Source organism: Hemitrygon akajei, chromosome 10 (assembly GCF_048418815.1).
Source record: "Hemitrygon akajei chromosome 10, sHemAka1.3, whole genome shotgun sequence".
NCBI classification, from domain to species: Eukaryota; Metazoa; Chordata; class Chondrichthyes; order Myliobatiformes; family Dasyatidae; genus Hemitrygon; species Hemitrygon akajei.
Window position 1 is genome coordinate 71006998 of NC_133133.1, and position 24322 is coordinate 71031319.

The 24322-nt window shown below is 39.5% G+C and overlaps 1 protein-coding gene across 2 annotated transcripts in view; it reads right to left on the reverse strand.

The window, feature by feature from the left end:
• Positions 1-1420: 1420 nt before the first annotated feature.
• Positions 1421-24322, reverse strand: part of LOC140734460 (fatty-acid amide hydrolase 2-like) — a 78548-nt gene continuing 55646 nt past the window's right edge. Inside the window, exons 7-12 of one of the 2 annotated variants that reach the window (XM_073058434.1) lie at positions 20982-21099; positions 16340-16459; positions 15174-15285; positions 11617-11811; positions 8128-8211; positions 1421-7372 (exon numbers count right to left, since the gene is read on the reverse strand). In XM_073058434.1, coding sequence (XP_072914535.1) covers positions 8153-8211; positions 11617-11811; positions 15174-15285; positions 16340-16459; positions 20982-21099 — 604 coding nt within the window. In that variant the 3' untranslated portion in view covers positions 1421-7372; positions 8128-8152. Of the gene's footprint in view, positions 7373-8127; positions 8212-8645; positions 9300-11616; positions 11812-15173; positions 15286-16339; positions 16460-20981; positions 21100-24322 lie in introns of those variants that run through there. The other variant, XM_073058433.1, reaches the window with a different exon arrangement.

Consider the following 24322-nt stretch of genomic DNA (forward strand, 5'->3'; position numbering starts at 1 on the left):
TACCCATAGCCCTCTATTTTTCTAAGCTCCATGTACCTATCCAAAAGTCTCTTAAAAGACCCTATCATATTCACCTCCACCACCATTGCCGGCAGCCCATTCCACGCACTCACCACTCTCTGCGTAAAAAAAACTTACCCCTGACATCTTCTCTGTACCTACTCCCCAGCACCTTAAACCTGTGCCCTCTTTTGGCAACCATTTCAGTCCTGGAAAAAGCATCAGACTGTCTACACGATCAATGCCTCTCATCATCTTATACACCTCTCTCAGGTCACCTCTCATCCTCCACCACTCCAAGGAAAAAAGGCAGAGTTCATTCAACCTGTTCTCATAAGGCATGCTCCCCAATTCAGGCAACATCCTTGTAAATCTCCTTTGCACCCTTTCTATGGTTTCTACATCCTTCCTGTAGTGAGGTGACCAGAACTGAGCACAGTACTCCAAGTGGGGTCTGACTGGGGTCCTATATAGCTGCAACATTACCTCTCGGCTCCTAAATTCAGTTCCATGATTGATGAAGGCCAATACCCGTATGCCTTCTTAACCACAGAGTCAAGCTGCGCAGCTGCTTTGAGTGTCCTATGGACTCGGAACCCAAGATCCCTCTGATCCTCCACACTGCCAAGAGTGTTACCATTAATACTATATTCTGCCATCATATTTGACCTACCAAAATGAAGAGTAAGGGTCCCAGAAGAGATCCCTGAGGCACACCACTGGTCACCGGCCTCCATGCAGAATATGACCCATCTACAAGCACTCTTTGCACTCTGTGGGCAAGCCAGTTCTGGATCCACAAAGCAATATCCCCTTGGATCCCATGCCTCTTTACTTTCTCAATAAGCCTTGCATGGGGTACCTTACCGAACGCCTTGCTGAAATCCATATACACTACATCTACTGCTCTTCCTTCATCAATGTGTTTAGTCACATCCTCAAAAAATTCAATCAGGCTCGTAAGGCACAACCTACCTTGAGAAAGCCATGCTGACTATTCCTAATCATATTATACCTCTCCAAATGTTCATAAATCCTGCCTCTCAGGATCTTCTCCATCAACTTACTAACTACTGAAGTAAGAATCACTGGTCGATAATTCAAAAAAACATTTCTTGAGTTTTATTTAAGAAACACCCTTTGCTGAATAAGGGAACAACATCCACAACCCTCCAATCATCCAGAACCTCTCCTGTCCACATTGATGATGCAAAGATGATCATCAGAGGCTCAGCAATCTCCTCCCTCATCTCCCACAGTAGCCTGGGGTACATCTCATCCAGTTCCAGCGACTTATCCAACTTAATGCTTTCCAAAAGCTCCAGCACATCCTCTTTCTTAATATTGTCATGTACATGCAACCCTGTAAGAGTATCAGCAACAGTAGAAAACACCTGGAGTCTGGTTTTGCTGTTAACAGAACACTACTTTATTAGTAACTACGTCATATAGTAACTTAAACCAGGTAAATCAAGAGTTAATGGTGTTATGCATATATAGGTGTAAATAAAGTTCCCAACATTATTCAGGCTCAGGTGGCAAGAGTTACGGTCTTACGATGGTATGTAAGAAAAGTTCAGTTCAGATGCATGGGATTGAAGTGAGAGAGAGATACTTGTAATCTGAATAAACAGGTGTCATCGATCCTCCTCGATGTCCTCCAAATCTTCCAACTTAAGAGCACCGTTGTCATATGATAAGCTACCAACCCAGGCAAGGGTTAGACACACCGGTAGATTCCACAAGGTCACCCTATACACGCACTAATAGTCATGGATGGTTTCCTCTTAATCGATTCTCAGCCCCACCCTTTGTGGGTACTTAAAAGTTCAGTGGCAATTTCTGCCACCAGCCTTCGTGCGTCTGTGTCCCATGAAACAAGCAGTGATGATCGTTTAAATATCATTGAGTGGAACGCCAGCTGTCCATCATATAGTCTCTCCTCTCTCTCTCTCTCTCTCTCTCTCGGAAACAAGCTGCTGGCAATGTCTCTCTCTGTCTTATAGACATGGTTCTTAAAGGAACAGTCCGTAATGAATAAAACTTAAGATTCCATCACACCTCCCTCCTTGTGGGAAAAATTTTGATCAATAAGCAAAATTTTTTCATCTGCAGATTACAAAGCGTAAAGCAATACATATGTAACTTCCAGGTAACATGTTACAGAGCGTACACAGACTTTAACTTAACACCTGGACAAACAATCTGCTATAATGTTGTCAGTACCTTTCACATGTTTTATTTCCATGTCATATTCTTGCAAGATCAGACTCCAGTTCAATAACCTTCTATTCTTATCCTTGATCTTACTCAGAAACACTAATGGATTATGGTCAGCGTAAATCACAAGTGATTTCTGTGCAGGACAAATGTAGACATCAAAATGTTCTAAGGCCAAAATGAGTGATAATAGCTCTTTTACAACAGTGGAATAATTCTTCTGATGCTCATTCAATTTCTTAGAAAAGTAAGCTACAGGATGTTCAATATCATGATCACTCTTTTTCAACAATACTGCTTCATCTCTGGCATCTAAAGCTATAGAAAATGGCTTTGTAAAATCAGGTGCTTTGAGCACAGGTTGATACCATAGAATAGTTTTCAGACATTCAAATGCCTCTTGACAGGACTCATTCCAAACAAACCTTCCACCCTTTTTTAGTGGGTTTGTCAGGGGAAGAGTGATATCAGCAAAGTTTTTATAAAACTTACGGTAGAACCCAACCATTCCCAAAAACTTTCTCAGAGCTTTCTTGCCCATCGGAACAGGAACCCCAGCAATGGCCTGAACCTTGGCTTGAACAGGAGCCAATTGTCCTTGGCCTACTACGTAGCCAAGATAAGTTACAGTGGCATAGCCAAATTCACTTTTAGCGAGGTTAACAGTAAGGGTGGCCTTGGAAAGCCTATCAAACAGCTTCTCTACTGCTAAGATATGCTCTTCCCACATGTCACTCCGTACAAACAAATCATCAATATAAGCCTCTGTATTTTCTAATCCTTGAATCACAGAATTAATCATCCTTTGGAATGTCCCTGGAGCATTTTTCATACCAAAGGGTAGAATATTATACTTATACAATTCTGAGGGTGCTATAAATGCAGAAATTTCTCTGGCCCTCTCTGTTAAGGGTACACACCAGTATCCTTTCAACAAGTCAATCTTTGTAAGGAATTTAGCCTTCCCAACCTTATCAATACAGCCTAGGAATAGGGTGAGCGTCTGTCTTTGTCACGGCATTTACTTTTCTGTAATCAGTACAGAATCTCACACTGTCATCGGGCTTTGGCACGATAATGCATGGCGAAGCCCAATCAGATGTAGATGGCCTAATGATACCATTTTTTTTAGCATGTATTCAATTTCTTGTTCAACCAATTTTCTCTTTTCTAAATTCATTCTGTAAGGGTGCTGCTTCACTGGGTCAGCCTGACCGACAATTCCGTCATGCACGGCAGCTGTACATTGTTTTGATACTTCGAGGAACAAATTCTCATACTTAAAAATTAGTCCTTTCAATTGTTGTTGCTACTCAGGCTCCAAATGTTTTACTTTATCGTTAATGATTCCCAAAACAACAGAATTCATCAGCCTGGTAGAAACCATATTCAGTTTGTTAAAATTATCTGGTACACATTCCCAGTCTCTACAGCCCCATTTGTTTTCATAACAATACCCACAGGTGCCATCTCTGAACCATGATACAGCTTTAACATATTGATGTGAACCACTTGAGTGGCCTTCCTACAATCAGGTGTTTCAATAACCTAATTCAGAGAGTCAATTGTTTTAATTATCTGGTATGGTTTATTAAACCTTGGAGGGGGGTTGGTCAAAACTGGAAACAGGACCAGAACCTTATCTCCTACATGATAAATCTGTTCTCGCGCTCATCGATCATACCAGGGCTTCACCCGCTTCTGAGAACTCTGCAAATTCTGCTTCGCAGGGTTACAAACATTGTGAAGTCTATCTTGGAATTCCAAAACAAAACTCAATAAACTGACTTGTACCTCCCCATCAGACCACTGTTCCTTGAGCAGGGTCAGAGGTCCCCTCACTCTGTGACCAAATATAATTTCAAATGGACTAAACCACGAGGATTCTTGAATCATATCTCTTACAGCAAACAAAAGCAAATACATACCCTCATCCCAGTCTTTCCCATTCTCAATACAATATTTCCTAATCATAGTCTTAAGGGTAGAATGAAATCTTTCTAATGCTCCTTGGGATTCTGGGTGATATGCAGATGATATAATTTGTTTAGCTCCCAGGGCACAAACTATCTGTTGGAAAACCCCCATGGTAAAGTTACTGCCTTGGTCAGATTGAATCTCTTTGGGCAAACCAACCATAGTAAAAAACCTGATGAGAGCTTTCACTACTAGCCCTAATATTTTGGAGAGGAATTGCATCAAGGAACCTAGACGCAGCACACATAATGGTTAACAGATACTGATGGCCAGCTGCAGTCTTTGGCAATGGGCCAACACAATCCACTATGATTCTGGAAAAAGGTTCACCGAAAGCAAGTATCAGCCAAAGTGGGACTACTGGTTTGGCCTGATTAGGTTTCCCTACAAATTGGCAAGTGTGACAGGTTCTGCAAAAAGTCACAATATCTTTCCTTACATTAGGCCAGTAGAATTCTTTCATAATCCAGTTCACTATCTTATTCACTCCAAAATGTCCACCTTAAGGCATATTATGAGCCATGTTTAGAATTTCAGCCCTGTAAACTTTCGGGACCACAACTTGGTGCACAATGGCCCAATCCTCACTTACAAGTACAGTAGGTGGTCTCCACTTCCTCATTAACACCCCATCTTTAAGATCATAGCCCACTGACTCCCTCTGAACCTCCTCCTCAGAAGGAGCTGTTTCTTTTAAAGCCATTATCTCAGGATCTCGGTTTTGTTCCGCTATAAATTCTTTCCTGGACAAAGATAAACCTTTCTCATCAGCCTTGCTACTCAAATCCTGTTGGAACATGGTCGTTAGAAAAGTCTTTGATAGATCTGAACCCCTATTTTGGCTATCATGGGCATCAAAATTGACCCATCCAGAACTACCAACATTAGCAGACCTTTTAGTCATGCTGTGGGTTACTGTGCATACAGGGTAAATATCAGTATCCATGTGTGAGTCATCAGCAGCAGGCTGGCTCGTTAGCTGTACTGCTGGATAAACATCACTCCTGCAATGTCATTGCCCAATAGCAGATCAACATTCTTCACCGGTAATTTAGATTGTACCCCTATCTTGACAGGTCCTGATAACAATCAACAATTCAAAATCACCTTATGCAAAGGCACAGACACTGTCCCCTTTCCAATTCCTTTAACAATATTTACTTCGTCAGTTTTTGTCTTGGCACCAAATTTCAAAACAATGTCCAATATTAGTGACTGAAAAGCCCCAGTATCTCGCCAGATCCTCACTGGGACTGGGGTTGACCCCTCCTTTATGGACACAACCCCATCTGAGACAAACCGATCGAATCCCTCCTGAGCTCGGTCAGACCACCCCCCCCTTCTTTGGTGGTGTCTCAACCGTCTGAACACATGCATTTGGGGTTGCCTCCTTTTCTTTTTCTTTCCCCTTCTTCAGAGCAAAGCAATTAGACGCCACATGACTGGGCTTCTTACAAAAGTGACAAGTGAAAATTTTTCCTTCGACTGTTTCCCTTCAACCCTACTTTTGTCACTAGTCCCGGGTTTACTTTCTGGCTTAGCCTGCGGGTTAAACTTGCCACTCTTTTGGTAGCCCCTGTTCAGGAAAAACTTAACCTCATAGGTTAAGGCAAACGCGTCCGCTAACTTAGCAGACTCTGTCAGGGTCGCAGCCTCTTTTTCATTTAGGTACGTCCTCATGTCAGCAGGGATGCAGTTTTTAAATTCTTCAATCAAAATCAACTCTCTCAAGTTGTTAATATCCTCATTCACCCCTTTTGAGTTACACCAACGATTGAAGTACACACGTTTCTCATAGGCAAACTCCACATACATTGGGTTCCCAGACTTCCTCAGATCTCTGAACTTTTGTCTGTACACCTCCGGAACTGACTCGTAAACCTTCAGCACAGCATCTTTCACTGTGTTATAATCAGCTGCCTCTTCAAGTGTCAGAGCAGAATACACTTGCTGAGCCTTCCCCTTAATCACACTTTGTAACAAAACAGCCCACTGGTCCCTTGGCCACTGCCGATTCTGGGCCACTTTTTCAAAATACAGGAAGTACTTATCAACTTCTGCTTCATCAAATGGAGGCACCAACTTAATTTCCCGACTGACACTAATCCACCACTAAGCTCTGGCATTTGACTTCCTTGCTGTCATATCTCCCTTTTGAACTCTGTTTTTCTGCCTCTCTAGCCTCGAGCTGTTTTAGTTGCAACTCATGTTGTCTTTGCCTATCATCAGCCTCTATCCTGAATTTTTCTACCCGAAGCTGAAGCTCAGCCTCAGTAGGTGTACCTTCAGCAAACATTTCCAACACATCCTCATTAAACTTTCCCTTGGCTTTAAAATGCTGAGCTATTAATGTCTGTAGCTGAGCATTCCTCATTTTAGTGTTCACATCAAGCTTTAGTTTTTGAGTGATCTCCCACAGCATAACCCTATTAGTATCCCCAAATGCTTCAGGGGTTGGTTCTGCCAGAAACTTACCAACCTCAACCTCTATTGCTGCTGATTTCCCACTCAAGCAAATCAAAGGGATTTTCCCCAATCAGATCGACCATTAATCAATCAATTAAGCCTCCAACAATTTTAAAATGGCTCCAAACAATTTGTTCAGATCCTGGATGAGCCACCAATCATTGTCACATACACACAACCCTGTAAAAGTATCTGCAGCAATAGAACATACCTGGAGTCTGGTTTTGCTGTTAACAAAACACCATTTTATTAGTAACTATGTTATATAGTAACTTAAACCAGGTAAATCAAGAGTTAACAGTGTTATGCATATATAGGAGTAAATAAAGTTCCCAAACTTATTCAAGCTCAGGTGGCAAGAGTTACAGTGTTACGATGGTATGTAAGAAAAGTTCAGTTCAGATGCATGGGATTGAAGTGAGAGAGAGAGATACTTGTAATCTGAATAAACAGGTGTCATCGATCCTCCTCGATATCCTCCACATCCTCTGAGTCAGCCAAGCGTGACCAACTTTAGAGCGCTGTCGTCAAGTGCTAATCTACCAACCCAGGCAAGGGTTAGACACACCGGTAGATTCCACAGGGTCGCCCTTTACACGCACTAATAGTCATGGATCGTTTCCTCTTAATCGATCCTCAGCCCCTCCCCTTTGTGGGTACTTAAAAGTTTAGTGGCAATTTCCGCCACCAGCCTTCGTGCTTCTGTGTCCTGTGAAACAAACAGTGATGATCGTTTAAATATCATTGAGCTGAACACCAGCTGTCCATCATGTAGCTCCTCTCTCTCTCTCGGAAACAAGCTGCTGGCGCTGTCTCTCTCTGTCTTACGGACATGGTTCTTAAAGGCACAGTCCATAATGAATAAAACTTAAGATTCCATCACAATATCTACATGCTCAAGCTTTTCAGTCTACTGCAAGTCATCACTACAATCACCAATATCCTTTTCCATAGTGAATACTGAAGTAATGTATTCATTAAGTACCTCTGCTATTTCCTCCGGTTCCATACACACTTTTCCACTGTCACACTTGATAGGTCCTATTCTTTCACGTCTTATCCTCTTGCTCTTCACAAACGTGTAGAATGCCTTGGGGTTTTCCTTAATCCTGCCCACCAAGGCCTTTTCATGGCCCCTTCTGGCTCTCCTAATTTCCTTCTTAAGCGCCTTCCTGTTAGCCTTATAATCTTCTAGATCTCTAACATTACCTAGCTTTCTGAACCTTTTGTAAGCTCTTCTTTTCTTCTTGACTAGTTTTATTACAGCCTTTGCACACTACGGTTCCTGTACCCTACCTACCTTCCCTATCTCATTGGAACGTACTTATGCAGAACTCCACACAAATATCCCCTAAAGTTGACTACCACTGTCTGAACCACTTCCTGCAGTCTCAGAGTCAACTCCTACACCCACCATGGAGGAGGCCCCAGAACTTGAGATTGTTTTCACAGCCACAATCTCACCTGCTTAGCAGACTGATTCTGCTTGTCAGGAAGGCGTTATCCCACAAGAGTACGAAATCCTCCACAGCGATGAATTCATTAAGCCTGAATGGGACAATTTAAATATTTATTATGCTGTGGATGTCCATATATAGTAGCTGTATTATATAATATACTGCGTATATAGCTGAAATGCATTCTCTTTTGAGTCAAAGTTTATAACTAAGAAGGGAGGACTGTTGTGTAGTTAATATTTCAATAATATTGAATGATCATGTATATGTATTCGTTGATTAAGCATTCTTGTTCCTTTTAAAAGTTAATTAGAATTTATATGTAAAAATGCTAATTGCATCTGTCATCATGCTACCACATGATACATGTGCACATGACATAAAGTAAACACAAAGTTAGACTCAAATTTCAGGCTTTCATGTCTTCATTTGAATTAGTTTAAAGTTTTGAAGTTACAAAACACAACAATGTTAGAAACAGTTTTGCTGAAAGGTTACAAATAATGAAAAAGATCCACACAAAACTGTTTAAACTGACTGTAATGATTTTTTTAATACATCAAAAGAAAGCAATTTGCTAAATTTCAGGCTATGGAAAAGAGTAATTAAATCCTGCAATTCTTAAAAGAATTCTAGATGTACACTTTTAGAAGAAAACTTTAATGAAAACCTTGAGTGTACTAGATTAGCTTTAATTACAACTGATAGAATGAATGATCATACACAATTTTGCATTATTAATACAACTTGTTTGATATAGTGTACAGATTTGAAAGGTAGATTAGAAGAAAGATTAGAGTTGAAAGGTACTAATATGGGAGCAATGTGAAACTATATGCAACAGTGCTCTTCCAAAATTATATTTCTCAATTGCATTGCTATTGAACTGATAGAATGTGATTATTTCTTAAAGAAGAAAATATTGAAATTTGGTTTTGTATCTCTTATTGAGTAGCAATATTTAATAAATGTTTAAGCAGGAACAAATTAATTTGAAATATATTCAGGGAGCTCCTGGATTTTGCCATCCACCAAAGGCACTCTCCAAATGTCGAGCCACTCCTAGACAAAGGTGGTCATAATGGTGATTGGCCACAAGCTGAATTCCAATTGGCAGTCCATCTTTGCTCAGTCCAAGTGGACACTGAGTCACTGGCAGCCCAAGCACATTAAAAATGGCTAAAACAGGAAGTTACAAACATAATTAATTGCAAGGCTTTTAAATGAAGCTTACACTGTAAAATAATTGAAAGGATAGGATCTTTATTTAGGGTGAAACATATCTAATAATCTTCTAAATTATCAATGCAAAAACATAAGTAAATAAAATGCAAAGAAGTAAAATATAACTGGATGCCAAAGCAACACACACAAAACGCTGGAGCAACTCAGCGGGCCAGGCAGCATCTACAGGAAAGAATAAACAGTTGATGTTTTGGGCTAAGACTCCTCATGAAGGGTCTTGGCCCGAAACATCGACTATTTATACATTGGCATAGATGCTACCTGACCTGCTGAGTTCCTCTAGCATTCTCGGTGTTTTGCTTTGGATTTCCAGCCTCTGTAGATTTTCTCATGTTTGTAATAAAAGCATGTTAATGTTACCTGTTGGCCCTTTGTTATTCTTGACATTTAAGTTTTTAAAGTTAAAAATACAATTCTACAACATCTGCTTCTCCATAATTCAAGTAACTCTCCCTCCTCTTCCCACATTGTTAGAAAAAATTAATTAAATGAAACTACTTCATTAAAAATTGAAAGTCAAGAGAAAAAAATGCAAAACGGTAAACACAAATTAGAAAGCACCGAATTGAGTGACTAACACCAAGAATATTCTCAAATTAATTATCAAAAACAGAACTTCAGCAAGTATCCATGAAGCAGTGAGAAAATGTTCTTGAGAAGTTTTGAAGTCACTATTGTACCTTGAAGAAAGACCTGAAGAATCAGATACCATTAACTAGTTCCTGTTAATAAAAGGCTGTATCAAAACTCTGCATTCAGTTGTACTCTTAAAACATGTAAAATTCAAATTTAAATCTAAATTTAAAAAAAAGGTTGAATCAATCTAACCAAGCTAAAATAATCACTAATTTGGTGGCACTCTTTCTGAAGCATCTTTCAGATATCATCCCTACAAAGTGACTAAAAAGAATACATGAGAAAGTTCTTCAGTATTTTAACTTGAACACAGAAAACTCAAAGAATAAATAACAATAAAGCGTACCTTGCTTTTTATGTAAACCTAAAAATAACACTGAAGAAAGAATGCTGCCTACTGCATAAGGAAGATACTTGGCTGATCTTAACACCATAAGATATAGGAGCAGAATTAGGCCATTTGGTTTATCCAATTTTCCTGTAGCCCCAATCTCATGCCTTCTTCCCATATCCCTTCACGTCCTGACCAATCAAGAACCTATCAACCTCTGCCTTAAATATACATAAAGACTTGGCCTCCACAGCTGCCTCTCTTTGGCTAAAGAAATTCCTCCTCATCTCCATTCTAAAAGAACGCCCCACTATTCTGAGGAAGATGTAGATGATCTACACAAATCCAAAACTGCTAATTAGCCCAATCAATTTCCTTGGTGTATGTCAAAATCAAGGCATGGAATGATACATATCTAGTGACAGTAAAAGGAACAGTATAAAGGGACAGAACTGTTGGCATGGGCTTGATGGGGTGAAGAACCCAATTCTGTGCTTTACAACTCTTTGACTTTATTCAAAATTTCAAATGAGGCTCCTTACACTTTGAGTTACAACAAATAACAAGACAGGTTCTGAAATTATACTTTCTGATGTAGCAGTATTCGCCAAGCTTGGCAATGAGCTTGCAGACATTACATCATCAATGAGGTGATATCCTCAGTGCAGAGTTGTTGGTGTTTATCTTTATATAGGCCTCAATTCGATTCCCTTAGTCTTGATAGGCTACCTCTTCAGTTTGCCTTTGAATTCTATTGGCTCACGTTTCTTTGACTCTGAGGGGTTCACAGATGGCTCCATTTCAATATGTTTGTTTACAGAGTTAACCATGCTTCTAAAAATTCTCATGCCAGCTTTGTGTTCATTTGCCTAGAACCTCTGCGGTGTCCCAGTTTAAGTGGTGTCCTTGGTCTTTATGTACCAAGATCAGCGAAAATGTCTCCATACTGAGGCAGGTCAACTGAAGGGTTAGCCAATCAGGACTGAGGCAAGCAAATGGGGGCCAATATAAGTGGGTGCACGCCAAGAGAAAAACACCAACAAATGTGCACTCAGAATGTCACCTCGACTGGTGATGAAATGTCCACAAGCTAAATGCCAAGCTTGGCAAGCACTGTAACATCAAATGCCTCAACCCGACCTAACATTATTCACCACAATCCTATAACTTGTACACCTTGGCAAGAAAAACTGCAAAATACACATTCTTCATTACAAGAAAGTACATTTGTACCATCTTATTTGAGATCTTATGTTTAAAGAAATTCAACTCTCCACAATTTACCTGTGTATGCGAAGTTAAAAGGCATCAATTTAGGGTAATGGTGTCTGGGCGCAATTTTTGGATGAGATGGGTACAAAAATACACCGTCATCTCCTAGAAGATTGCTAAACTCAGCTTCAAGATTTTGGCACATGCTCGTTAGATCAGCAAAACTACGCTCACTTATCTTGACATAATCCTCCAGAATACAAAGACCTACAAGAAGAAACCAAACAGAGTCAATTAGGATGCAATCATGTTCTAAAATTCATACTTATAGCAGAATTAATGTTTAGAAAGGACATCAATGATATAAAATATGTAATAGGACTGTTATGCCCAAGCAACACACACAAAATGCTCGTGGAATGCAGCAGGCCAGGCAACATCTATAGGAATAACACATACAAATAAGCTGGATGAACTCAGCAGGTCAGGCAGCATCCGTTGAAAGGAGCAGTCAACGTTTCGGGCCAAGACCCTTCTTTAGTCCTGATGAAGGGTCTCGACCCGAAATGTTGACTGCTCCTTTCAATGGATGCTGCCCGACCTGCTGAGTTCATCCAGCTTATTTGTACATGTTATTTGACCACAGCATCTGCAGCGTACTTTGTGTCAGCATCTATAGGAAGAAGTACTGTTGACGTTTCAGGACGAGACCCTTCGTCAGGACTAACTGAAAGGAAAGATAGTAAGAGATAGTAAGAGATCTTAGTAAGAGATAGTAATCTCTTACTATCTTTCCTTTCAGTTAGTCCTGATGAAGGGTCTCGGCCCGAAACGTCGACAGTGCTTCTCCCTATAGATGCTGCCTGGCCTGCTGCATTCCACCAGCATTTTGTGTGTGTTGCTTGAATTTCCAGCATCTGCAGATTTCCTCGTGTTTGCTGTTATACCCAATTGTGTTGATGGTCTTGAAAGACCTTAAGACCATTGATCCAGGTTTTCCAACACTGTTAACTAAAATATTCACGTTAACTGCAGTATTTAATAAAAAAAAACGGACAGAGTAAGCGATCTGAAATAAGCAACTAACTACTACTGCACGATGTTACACATGACATAACTTGGAGCTTAGTTATTTCTGTTTATGCAAAAAGAAGCTAAGGTGAGATTATCAATAATTGACATGAATATATTTCAAAGCATTTTATCATCCACAGTATTTCTCTCATCACAGATATTGCTGAGCATTTTCTATTACTGATTTCTGTTATTTTTGTATTAACTGGCACATTCTTCTCCATAGAACCATTAAATTGAAGGAGTAAAAACAGAAATCACAATCCATAGACTTTAGGAATTTTCTCCAAACTCCTTAAACCAGGATACTAAAACAAACTGAAAATGAATTTTGCAATTGTAAGCCTTGAAAGAATAGATTCAACAACCATCAAGAGTGTAAAAGCAGATTTATTGATCAACATGCACAAAATGCTGGAGGAACAGCAAGTCAAGTAACATCTATTGAGCAGAATAATCATTTGATATTTTGGGCTGCAACCTTTCATCAAAAGCTTCATAATGTTTATTGAGAAACCTTAAAGCATTGTGTACCAATCAATAATAGTAACAATGTTAATGCAACAAGATTACAAATGGTAGGCTGGCCTTCTATTCAAGAGGTTTTGAGTAAAAGACAAAGATGTCTTGTCACAATTCCAAAGTGCTTTTACAAAACCACATCTCACATCTGGACATAAAGGAAATGTAGGGAAGGTTCCTGAGATAGCAGGGCTGTCAGATGTGCGGAGGTTAGCTTGATGGGGGCTTGTACATATAAGGAATGAGAGAGGATCTCATTGAAATATTCAAAATTCTAACATTACTTAAGAAGCTGACTGTAGGGAAGAAATGAGTGATTAATCTCTCAGGATGTGGGGCAATACAATTAGGTCTGAGATGAAGTGAAATATTTTGACTCAAAGGCTGGTGAAGCTAGCCACAGAGGATTGTAGAAGCCAACCCACTGACCTCAATGCTGTTGTCTACATCTGGAGTCATAGGAGATGAGCAAGGTCACATATGAACACTTCTTTGTCTGTGTTTATCATAAAGAGCTCATGAACGCTGAGGGATTCAGCCTAGAGGACAGCAATATTCTGAAACAGATTTTATGAAGAGGTAGTGCTGATAGTATTGAAGCACATGAAGATAAATAACTCCCTAACCAAGTGTATCTTACAACATTGTGGGAAGAAACAGGTTGGAAACCTGGCAGAGGTATTTGTATTTTTCTTAATCATGGATGAGATATCAGAAGATTCAAAGGTGGCTAAAGTTATATTTTTATTTAAGAAAGCTTGCAAGAAAAAAACAGGGAACAACTACTGGTGAGGCTAACATCAGTGATGGGTAAGTTACCAGAGGGGATTCTATGAGATAGAATCTACCTGAATATTGAAGGGCAAGGACTGATAAAGACAGTCAATATGTCTTTGTGCGTAGGGAATAGTGTGTCACAGATTTGATTGAGATCTTTGAAAAGGTGAGCAAGAGGATTAATGACAAAAGTGCAGTAAATGTCGTCATTGTGAACTTCAGCATGGTGTTTTTGCTAAATGCTACATGGTAAACTGGTCTGGAAGCTGAGACCCTTGGTGAACTAGCCAAATGAATGGTAAAATGACTTGTGGAATTAAGCCAGAGGGTTATTTTTCAGACTGGGGGCCTATGATGAGTGTTGTGCCACATGGATTAGTGCGGATTCCTCCATGATTTATCATATCATCATCATCATCTTGTGCTGTGCCATATGAAGTGGGCAACCATGGTCTTCCATCTGTCATAACCATGATTGTCCTTAGCTAGCTTTTCTACAGAACTGGTTTGTCATTGCCTTCTTCTGGCCAGTGTCCTTATAAGATTCCCTAAATTCTCCCTTCACGACCTCTTTGCTTTTCCTTCCTATGTCATTGGTCCTAATATGTACCAAGACATCTGGCTGTTCTCCCTCCCTTTCGAAAATGCTGTGGATGCGATCTGAGACATCGTTGACTCTGGCACCTGGGAGGCAACATACCACCTGGGTGTCCTGTTTGCGTCCACAGAATCTCCCATCTGTTCCTCTAATTATTGAGTCCTTTATCTCTACCGCTCCCCTCTTCTCCCTCTTTCCCTTTTGCACCACAGTACATGATATGCTTTGGATCTTAATTCATCTTTTCATTTTATTTTACTTTCAGTTACTTTCATTTCGACTAAGGACCTAATTCATCACAAGTATCCATTCCAGATTAGAATCCACAGTTCAGGAGATCAGATGTGTCTCTTACTTACTGAACATCATCAGTTTTGCATATTATGTTTCTCTTCTAAGTTGGTTTCTTAAGGTATGTGTGCATAAATATCTCTTTTCTTTATGAAAATATTACTAAATTAATATTTTCATGAGTCTCATTGTCCTGCCTGTGTGCTTTTAAAATGCTAGACACCACATTGATTACCCTTAGATCTGATAAAATACCTGTCCAAACAATTACATTCATTTTCAGCATTCAGTTGAAGTGCAGTACAAATGCATTTTAATTTAACAGTCGCATCACAAATGATTTGCATTCTGCTGAGATGAACTGTACCTATAGCAGGAATTGTGTGTGAGGACTGTCCCAGAATTTTCTTCACAAGTTCCGTCACTGGTTTAAATTTCTTCCCACAATCTTCCAACAAATCTTTGAAAGGCTGATATTCCTGTTAAAATAGAGTTATACTATAATCAAAAATGACTATGTCTCAGTGTAGAGTCTTCCTTTTCTTACTGATCTAAGCCTGACACTATGGAATATAGACTGGGAAGTTTTTTTAACCATCATCTTAGTGTCAATCCTTTGCATAATTTTATCTGTACATTAGCTGTATCATTGTTAAATGGGATAAATTCAGCTCCAAAAGCCAAATATGGCAAATAATGGAAATCTGAAACACAAAATGCTAGCAGACAGCATTGGTGAAGAAAGAAAAACAGGATCAATATTCAAGGTCAATAAAAGTTCATCAATGGGAGATATTACCTGTTTTTCTCTTTCTATGATGTTACATGACCATGGTTAAATTCATGGTTATTAAAAAAATACATATTTCCATGGTTTCTGGAAGCATCACCAGGATCCTGAAGAAATACTGGTTTAATACCATCCACAAACCCTTAAGGAGGCACAGATCCCAGTTTATCCAGGTCAAAGATGAGCTGGGACTTAGGAAGGCATTTACAGGGTTCCCTGTGAATTCGGAGCAGCATATATTAGCCAGATGGGGCGCACGGTGGAACATAGAAGGTGTATCCATTTGGGTTACCCAGAGAAATCGAGGTAGCAAAACACTGCATACACAAAGGCCATGGGATTGACTTCGACGGCACAAAACTACTGTGCCGTGCCAATGGCTTTTGGGACCACCAGGTGAAGGAAGCCATTGAAATAAGACTAGAGAATAACAGTTTTAACAAAGAGTAAGGTCTTGCTTAAGTAAGAACTGGAATACTAGGTGGAACAGCAGAAATCTGATTGGTTGAGGACTAACCGATCAGGAGGAACGATGGTGAGAGTTGAGTACATATACCACCAGCATGCCTTGGCATCATCCCTGATGGAAATGGTGGAGTTTGCCATTGAAACATCGGTTAAAGTTGACAGCTGTACTCGCCTGGAAACCCTAGTAATGTGTTCATATTATTAACTGAAAACGGAAAATGTTTTAAATTTGTTTTGTGTGATATCCAGAAGAGGAACATCCAGTGCAACTATACCTTGGCATCAAACTCAGGAGAGAACATCATTGCTGCCCATATCTCAAAAGCATACTTCATTTTGTGAATATGAACGTGTTGCACCTGAACACCAAATTGCACTTCGAGGTATTCAATTAACTGAAAAAAATCCATAATTGACATTACATATGGAATTGATTTATTTTATCATATTTATGATAATAAACAGAACAGCAAAGAAAAATGTATTTTATCTGACAGCATGCCAGCTAAAATAATATAAGATTATAATTTTATTTTCTTGGATTATTCGATTGTTCAAAATCAACATGATTAATGCTGTTAAAGAGAAAATTCTTATCCCAAGTGGGCTGTTTTCACACATTAAAATCAATGGGTGATAGATGGCAAAAGCTACTTATAAAACTTAATTGGATAAAGAGATTTATGTGAATGGACTAAATCTCCAATACATGAAATGGGACACAGAAGATCCACTAAAAACACAATCTAAAATCTTAAAATATAGTAGTACAGATTTGAAAAATGAGAGTTGATCAACTTTATTTAAGTCTTTGGTGAAGAAAAAAACAAGATAAAAATAAAGGTAACATAATGTTATTTTGGTTTCCAAATGCTTTCAATACAGATACTACAAGTAGGCTCATAACACAAGGTATCAGTATGCAAGCTCAGAAAGTATACCAACACAAATACAAAACAGAAAAGAGCAGGTGTAAAATAGTTACTTAGTTTGGAACAATATGAGAATCATTCAATATTTTTTTTAAAAATTTGTAACATTTCAGCAAGCAGAAACCAAATTTCAAAATTTGCGGATTTAAACAAATGGTGGTGGTGGTGGCTCTAGTGGGACTAATGGAGTTGATGGGGTGGAAGGTAAGGGGAAATGGTTGTTAACCTTACTGTTGTAATCTGTTTTCAAGTTCCAGATGTCCTTCGTGTTGGTTCTCTCAATACCTGTCATTGATCTAATCTAACAACCACGCCTTTCAGAACTCAACTAGTTCTTACTGTAGTGGTGTCTCCAGGCCACTCTTGGTGATGAATATTAATGGTTCTTCACCCACCTTACATTCTTTGTCACTGTTACTTCAGTGCTACTTCCAAGTATTATTTAACATGGAGAGTGTCAAAATGGAAAAAGAAAAAATGCAGCATCCCCACTTTGAGAATCCACATTTAAGTCCTCTCAAAGTAAGTCAGGAGTATTGCAAATGGTATTGATGACATGACCCACCCAGTCAGGCATTCCTGTCCAATCTGTGGAAGAATCTGCTGTTGCCGTATTGGTTTCATTACTGACTTCAGAATACGTGGAGCTGCAACAGAAGCAAATCAACCTCCATCCCTTAGCTCTGCTTAAGAAGTAAGAAAGTCACTATGGCACTGATTGAAAATCTCCAAAAGTCATAGAATCATAAGGCTAAAAGCTGGAAACAAATCCTTCAGGCCAACTTGTCCATGCTGACCAGCATGCCTTCTGAGCTAGTTCCAAATGCCTTCACGTAGCTCATATCCTTCCAAACCTTTCCTATCCATGAGACTGTCCAAAGCTCTACATTACAACTCTACCCAGCTCTACCACTTCCCCAGGCAACTCATTCCTTATTCTACCATCCTCAGGTTCTATTTAAATCCTTCTCTCACTTAAACCTATGCCCTTTAGTTCTAGTCCTGACGAAGGGTCTCGGCCCAAAACGTCGACAGTGCTTCTGCTTATAGATGCTGCCTGGCCTGCTGTGTTCCACCAGCATTTTGTGTGTGTTGGTTGAATTTCCAGCATCTGCAGATTTCCTCGTGTTTGCCCTTTAGTTTTAGACTGGTCTGGAAGATGACACACAATATGCCGGGTGATGTCTTACCAACATACTCTATAACTGTTCAAATTATGTCCCAGCTGCTTCTTCACCATCTTGTCTACCTGCATTTCCACTTTCAGGGAATTATGTATTTTGAGCCAAAGGTTTCCTTGTTCTACAGCAGTCCTTAGGAGTCCGTCATTTACTGTGTAAATCCTGTCCAGGCTTAACTTCCCAAAATGATTCACTTCACACTTGTCCAAGTTAAATACAATATTCCATTCCTTGGACCACTTCCCACTTCTTCTAGATTCTGTTGAAAACTTGGACAATCTTCTTCACTGTTCACTACATCTCCAAACTTGCTAATGATGTTATCTACATTCTCATACAAATTATTCACATATATGACAAACAACTCGAGACCTACAAACACGAGAGAATCTGCAGGCGCTGAAAAAGCAAGGCAACTCACACAAAATGCTGGAGGAACTCAGCAGGACAGGCAGCATCTATGGAAAAGAGGGAACTGTCAATGTTTTGGGCTGAGACTCTTCATCACTACTGATTTGTACTAGAGACCTGGTACAAATCGCTACAAATCACTACCAGTCAAGGGCCTCTAATTTGAAAATCAAGTGTACTGTACCACACTTCGACTATTTTCACTAAGCCAATTTTGAATCCATTTAGCTTGCTCACTCTGAATCACATATGACCTCACATGGACCAGCCTGTTATGTAGGATCTTCTCAAAAGCCTTGCTAATGTTCATACAGTATACACAATGTCCACCACCCTGCCCTGATCACCTCTTCAGAAAAAAACAAATTTGTGAGACATGGTTTCCCACACACAGGGCCATGCTGACTTTCCAAATTCACGTCGATCCTGTCTCTCAGAATTCCCTCCATTAATTTTCCCACCACTGATGTCAGACTGAGCAGCCAGTAGGTCTCTGACTCGTCCTTGCAGCCCTCCTTAGATCAAGGCATAACATTAGTCATTTTTCAGTCTTCCTGTGCCTCACTCATGGCTAAAGATGATGCAAATATCAGTGGTAGGACCTCTTGTTTTCCACAATGTCCAACTCGGTCACCATTATCTACCTCAAGATCACTAGTACCTCTTTCATTATACTTATGGACTTTACTGTTCTCTTCTACAAATTCCCTAGTTTCCATGACTCATACCACGGCAAAAACGAATGAAAAATAATCATTCAATACCTCACCCATCTCCTGTGTCTCTACACATCGATTATCACATTGATCCATAAGATGTTCTATCCTCTCCCCGTTTACCTTTTTGTTCTTAATATACTAATAGAATCTCGTAAAAATTCTTCTTTACCTTTTTGCAAAGGATATCTCTTATTTCTTGTTTGTCCTCTTAATTTCCTAAAGTATACTCCTATATCCCTTATACTTTTCAAGGAATTCACTTCATTCCCTTGGACCAAGGAACTGATTATTGACTTCAGGAGAAGGAAACAAGAGACCCATGAGCCAGTCCTCATCGGAGGATCAGAGTTGGAAAGGGTCAGCAACTTTAAATGCCTTGGTGTTAGTATTTTGGCGCTCCTGTCCTGGACCTAACATGTAAGTGCAATTACAAAGAAAGCATGGAGGCACCTCTACTTCCTTAAAAGTTTGCAAAGATTCAGCATGACATCTAAAACTTTGACAAACTTTTATTGATGTGTAGCGGAGCATACATTGACTGGCTGCATCACAGCTTGGTATGGAAACACCAATGCCCTTGAATGGAAAATCCTACAAAAATTAGTGGATATGGCCCAGTCCATCATGGGTAAAGTCCTCCCACCATTAAGCACATCTACACAAAATGTTGCAGAAAAGCAGCATCCATGAGAGATCCCCACCACCCTGGACATCAGGAAGAAGGTACAAGAACTGCAGGACTCACACCACAGGTTCAGGAACAGTTATTACCCCTCAACCACCAGGCTCTTGAATCAAAGGAGATAACTTCACTCAACTTCACTTGTCCCATCATTAAAATATTCCTACACCTATGGATTCACTTTCAAGGACTCTTCGTCTCATGTCCATCCCAAGCAAATTTTATTGCTTATTTATTTATTTGTTATTATTTATTTCTTTTTGTATCTGCACAGTGCATTCTTTTGCACACTGGCTGGACACCCAAGTTGGCATGCTTTTTCATTGATTCTGTTATGTTTATTATTCAATTACAGATTTACTGTGTATGCCTGTAAGAAAGTGGATCTCAGGGTTGTATATGGTTACCTAGATGTGCTTTGAACTTTGAACCTTGAACTTGATTCTGGCTGACATATGCCACATTCTTCCTGACCAAAACCTCAATATCCCTCATCAGCCAGGATTCCCCAATCATCCTGAGCAATAATAACTGCAGATCCAACCACGCAAAGCAGTTTGTATATGCACGAGGTACATACAACTGCCCCACCTGCCTCTTCTAATCCACCAGAACTGCAGAGCAAAGTGAAAGATCTTATTTTGTTTTTATTGCCAGAGCCTCTCAAGACAAGAGACAAAGCCTCAGCACTTCCATCTCACATACCACGTCAAGATGACAATTGCCAGTATCAAAGTTTTCTCCAATGCTATAAATATTTAAGTATGCATTAATCTAATGGTTATTTATGGGAACTATCTGTTCATGAAATTGTCACGAGCTTTGCCTATATGATCTCTAGGATTCAAAATATTTAATTGGATATGAAGCACTTTGGAGTGATTCTGAAATGCAAAGTTTTATATAAGCTTTTTTTTATTAGAAGAAAATAAACAGAGTGTAATGGTTAAGAGTTATCGACCTAACTTTTGGAGTTAATTTTTCCATCCTACCCTCCTCTGAGCTTGAACCAGTTCATTATCCACTTTGGACACAAATGAAGATCCTCCATCATTTTCCATGGAGTAGAATTTGACTTTCTTCATACATACTTCTTCATCAAGCCTTAGCCTTTTTAAATACAAAATTTACAGTGAAGCAATATATATCAGATAAAATTTAAATAATGTTTTAGTGATCCTTAAACTACCATCAAAACATTGCAGTTAGGTTTCTTTTTATGTATTTTTGTAAATGTCAGATAATAACATTTTCAGGCAGAAAATTAACATCAACAAACTAGTAACCTTTAATCTGGAATACACAACAGCACTTTAGGCCAAATTATTTGTGGAAAAGTATTAGGCATTTCATCTGGTCATTATTTGACTTTTGTACAATAACAAATAACAAATAACTATTATTTCTATACGTATCATCTTCAAACACAGCAACACCCTCCCAAGAAGAATTATGAATTCTGCACAATATGTTTCAGGTAGCCATTTTACAGCTAGCTTTAAGATAAATTGTCCTAGTTTACAGATGAGGCAATTTACAGCAAAGCTCTAATTTCTCATTTTCCTGCATCACCAACAGTTTTGATAAACATTTGACAATTGTATAAAATCAGTGAATGGAATTTAGTATTCTATATTTTGACTTCAACGCTTCAAATATTCAATCCTGGACAAGACAGCACTAGTGAACCATGTGACCAATCACAACATTCTGCAGACAGTTCACAAAACGACTTCTGTCGTTTCTTCTTTCAAATAAGATTCTACGACTAAGCTGCATGTGATTGAAACCTGTGACTTACATTTTGATGGTGTGTTTTTGGGCCGATGGAGCAATTGGTGCTTTGCTGTCTCCGAGGGAGTTCGGCGAGGCTTGGAACAGAGTGTGTGGCCTGGAAGCCAAGAAGCCGGGAGACAGCAGAGCCCATAATCAACTCCATTGCTTCTCTCTGACTGAGGCGTCAAGCAGGGTTGAAGTTGGCAAGGACGAGAGTGGAGGTCGGATGGGTGGCTGGCAACATCTGCCTGCATTTGACTGGTCTTCCTTGCCCTCTCGCTAGCTGCTGTCAGAGAAAAGTGCAGGAGCCTTGGATTACACGCTGCAAGGATTGATTAGCAAGTCTGTGGACTTTTGGGGACTTTGTGGCTCATGGTGCATGTATTTCTGGAGTCTGGTTACTTTTTTTTTGCTGTTTTTGAGTAGTTTGATCACGGCGATCGATGTGGACTGGGGCACTTTGGCAAAGAATTGCTCTGTGGCCTGCATTCGGCTAGTGGTGTAGTGCTGAACTGAACTAAACTGAATACTACTAGACTCCTGGTTTGATGTTTGATATTCTATGTGTTGAACAAATTCTTCTTGGGCTTCAAGCCAGGTACAGGTATTGATTATAACCGACATTTCAATGACTAACTCTGCCATCTTCATCAGGGATGATACCTGGGTAAGAATACTCCAGTGATATTTATACTCCTGTAGTCCATCCCTCCTGATTGGCTAGACCTCATCCAATCAGATTTCCACTCTCCCACCATAGTTACAATCAAATTCCAGTTCTTTCTTCATCTTTATTAAAATTCTCCTCTAGTTTTATTTCAATGGTTTCCTCTACCAAGTGGTCTCAAAAGCCATTGGTACAGTAGTTTTGTGCTGTTAAAGACCGTTGCGAATACAGTGTTCTGCTACCGCTGATTTTTCCAGGTAACCCAAGGTACACACCTCCCGTCCTCGTTGATGCGGGTTTCCACCATGTCTACCATCTGGCTGATCTACACTGCTCCGGATTCACAGGGAATCATGTAAATGCCAGTCCACCTGAGTCCCAGGTCATCTTTGACCTGCTTAAGCTGTGACTTGGGCTTCCTTATGGATTTGTGGATGGAATTAATCTGGTATTTCTTCAGGATCCTGGTAATCCTTCCAGAACCCGTGGAAATATCGGGAAGAAATGCAGTAGCAACATGTTCCTCCTCGTTGTTAGACATCATCTCTGATGAAGATGGTAGAGTTTGTCATTGAAACGTTGGTTATAATCAATACCTGTACCTGGCTTGAAGCCTGAGAAGTGTTTATTCATCATATATTTTGGGAAAGCACTAGATCCTTTTCCATTCTATGTGCTGTTCGTTCACTTTTTGCCATTTGCACAGGTTGTTCTTTTTTTGCGCATTGGGTGTTTGGCGTTTTCTTGAACAGATTTCCAGGTGTTCCTTTGTTTCATGACTGCCTGTGGGAGGACAAATCTCACAGTTGTATTGTGCATACATGCTTTGATATAAATGTCCTCTCAATCTTTGAATATTCATTGTTATGAGCATTCAATTAAATGAAGAAAGCCAATTTATCTTGGTCAATTTTTGCGGAAGTGGTACAAAGAAAAAAAGATATCTAATTCTGATCACAGTGAGGTTTCATTGTCAAGGGTAATTCCATCAGTAAAACTTCCTTTAGCCTTTTAGAAGCTATTTCAGACAGAAAATTAAGATTAACAAACTGGTAGGCTTCAATCTGAAATACATGACAGGATTTTAGGTTAAATTATCTGTAGAAAAGTATTAAGGCATTAAGGTATTAAGAAAAGTGTAAGTCTGCTCTTTATTTTACTTTTGTACAAAATAAATAATTTTTATTTCTATACTTTAAGTACACAATAGCTTTTAAAATTTCAGACAATGCTGTTCTGTTATGCATAATGACACAGAAATAGCTTAAGGGTTAAAATAACATTGATGACACAGCATTTGACAGAGTTTGAGTTCAACGAAGCCACAGATAGAGCAAAGGGAAAACTTCAATGACTTCACTCTCAATTGTTGCAAAGGTATGAGTATAGTGAGGGTAGGACCAATTAAGGATAGAAGAAAAATTATCTGCCTATAGTTGGAGGAGGTATGGGAATTCCTTAATGAATGCTTTACCTCAGTATTTGCCAGTGAGAGGGACCTTGATACTTATGAGCGTAGTGTAAAACAGGCTGATGTGCTAGAGCATATCAACGTAATGAAGCATGTGTGGAACTTGTGATAAAAATTAGGATAGATAAGTCCCCAGAGCTGGATGGCATATATCCCAGGTTACTACAGGAAGTGAGGGAAGAGACTGTTGTCTCCTTGGCAATGCTCTTTGCAATCACTGACCATGGGAGGTATACCAGGTGATTGGAGGGTGGCAAATGTTATTCATTTGTTCAAGAAAGGGAGTAGGGATAAAGCTGGGAACTATAGACTGGTGTGTCTTACTTGAGTGGTGGGTAAATTATTGGAGAAGGTTCTTAGAGACAGGATTTACAAGCATTTGGGAAAGCATTGGGTTAGTAAGATTGCAAATGATGTGA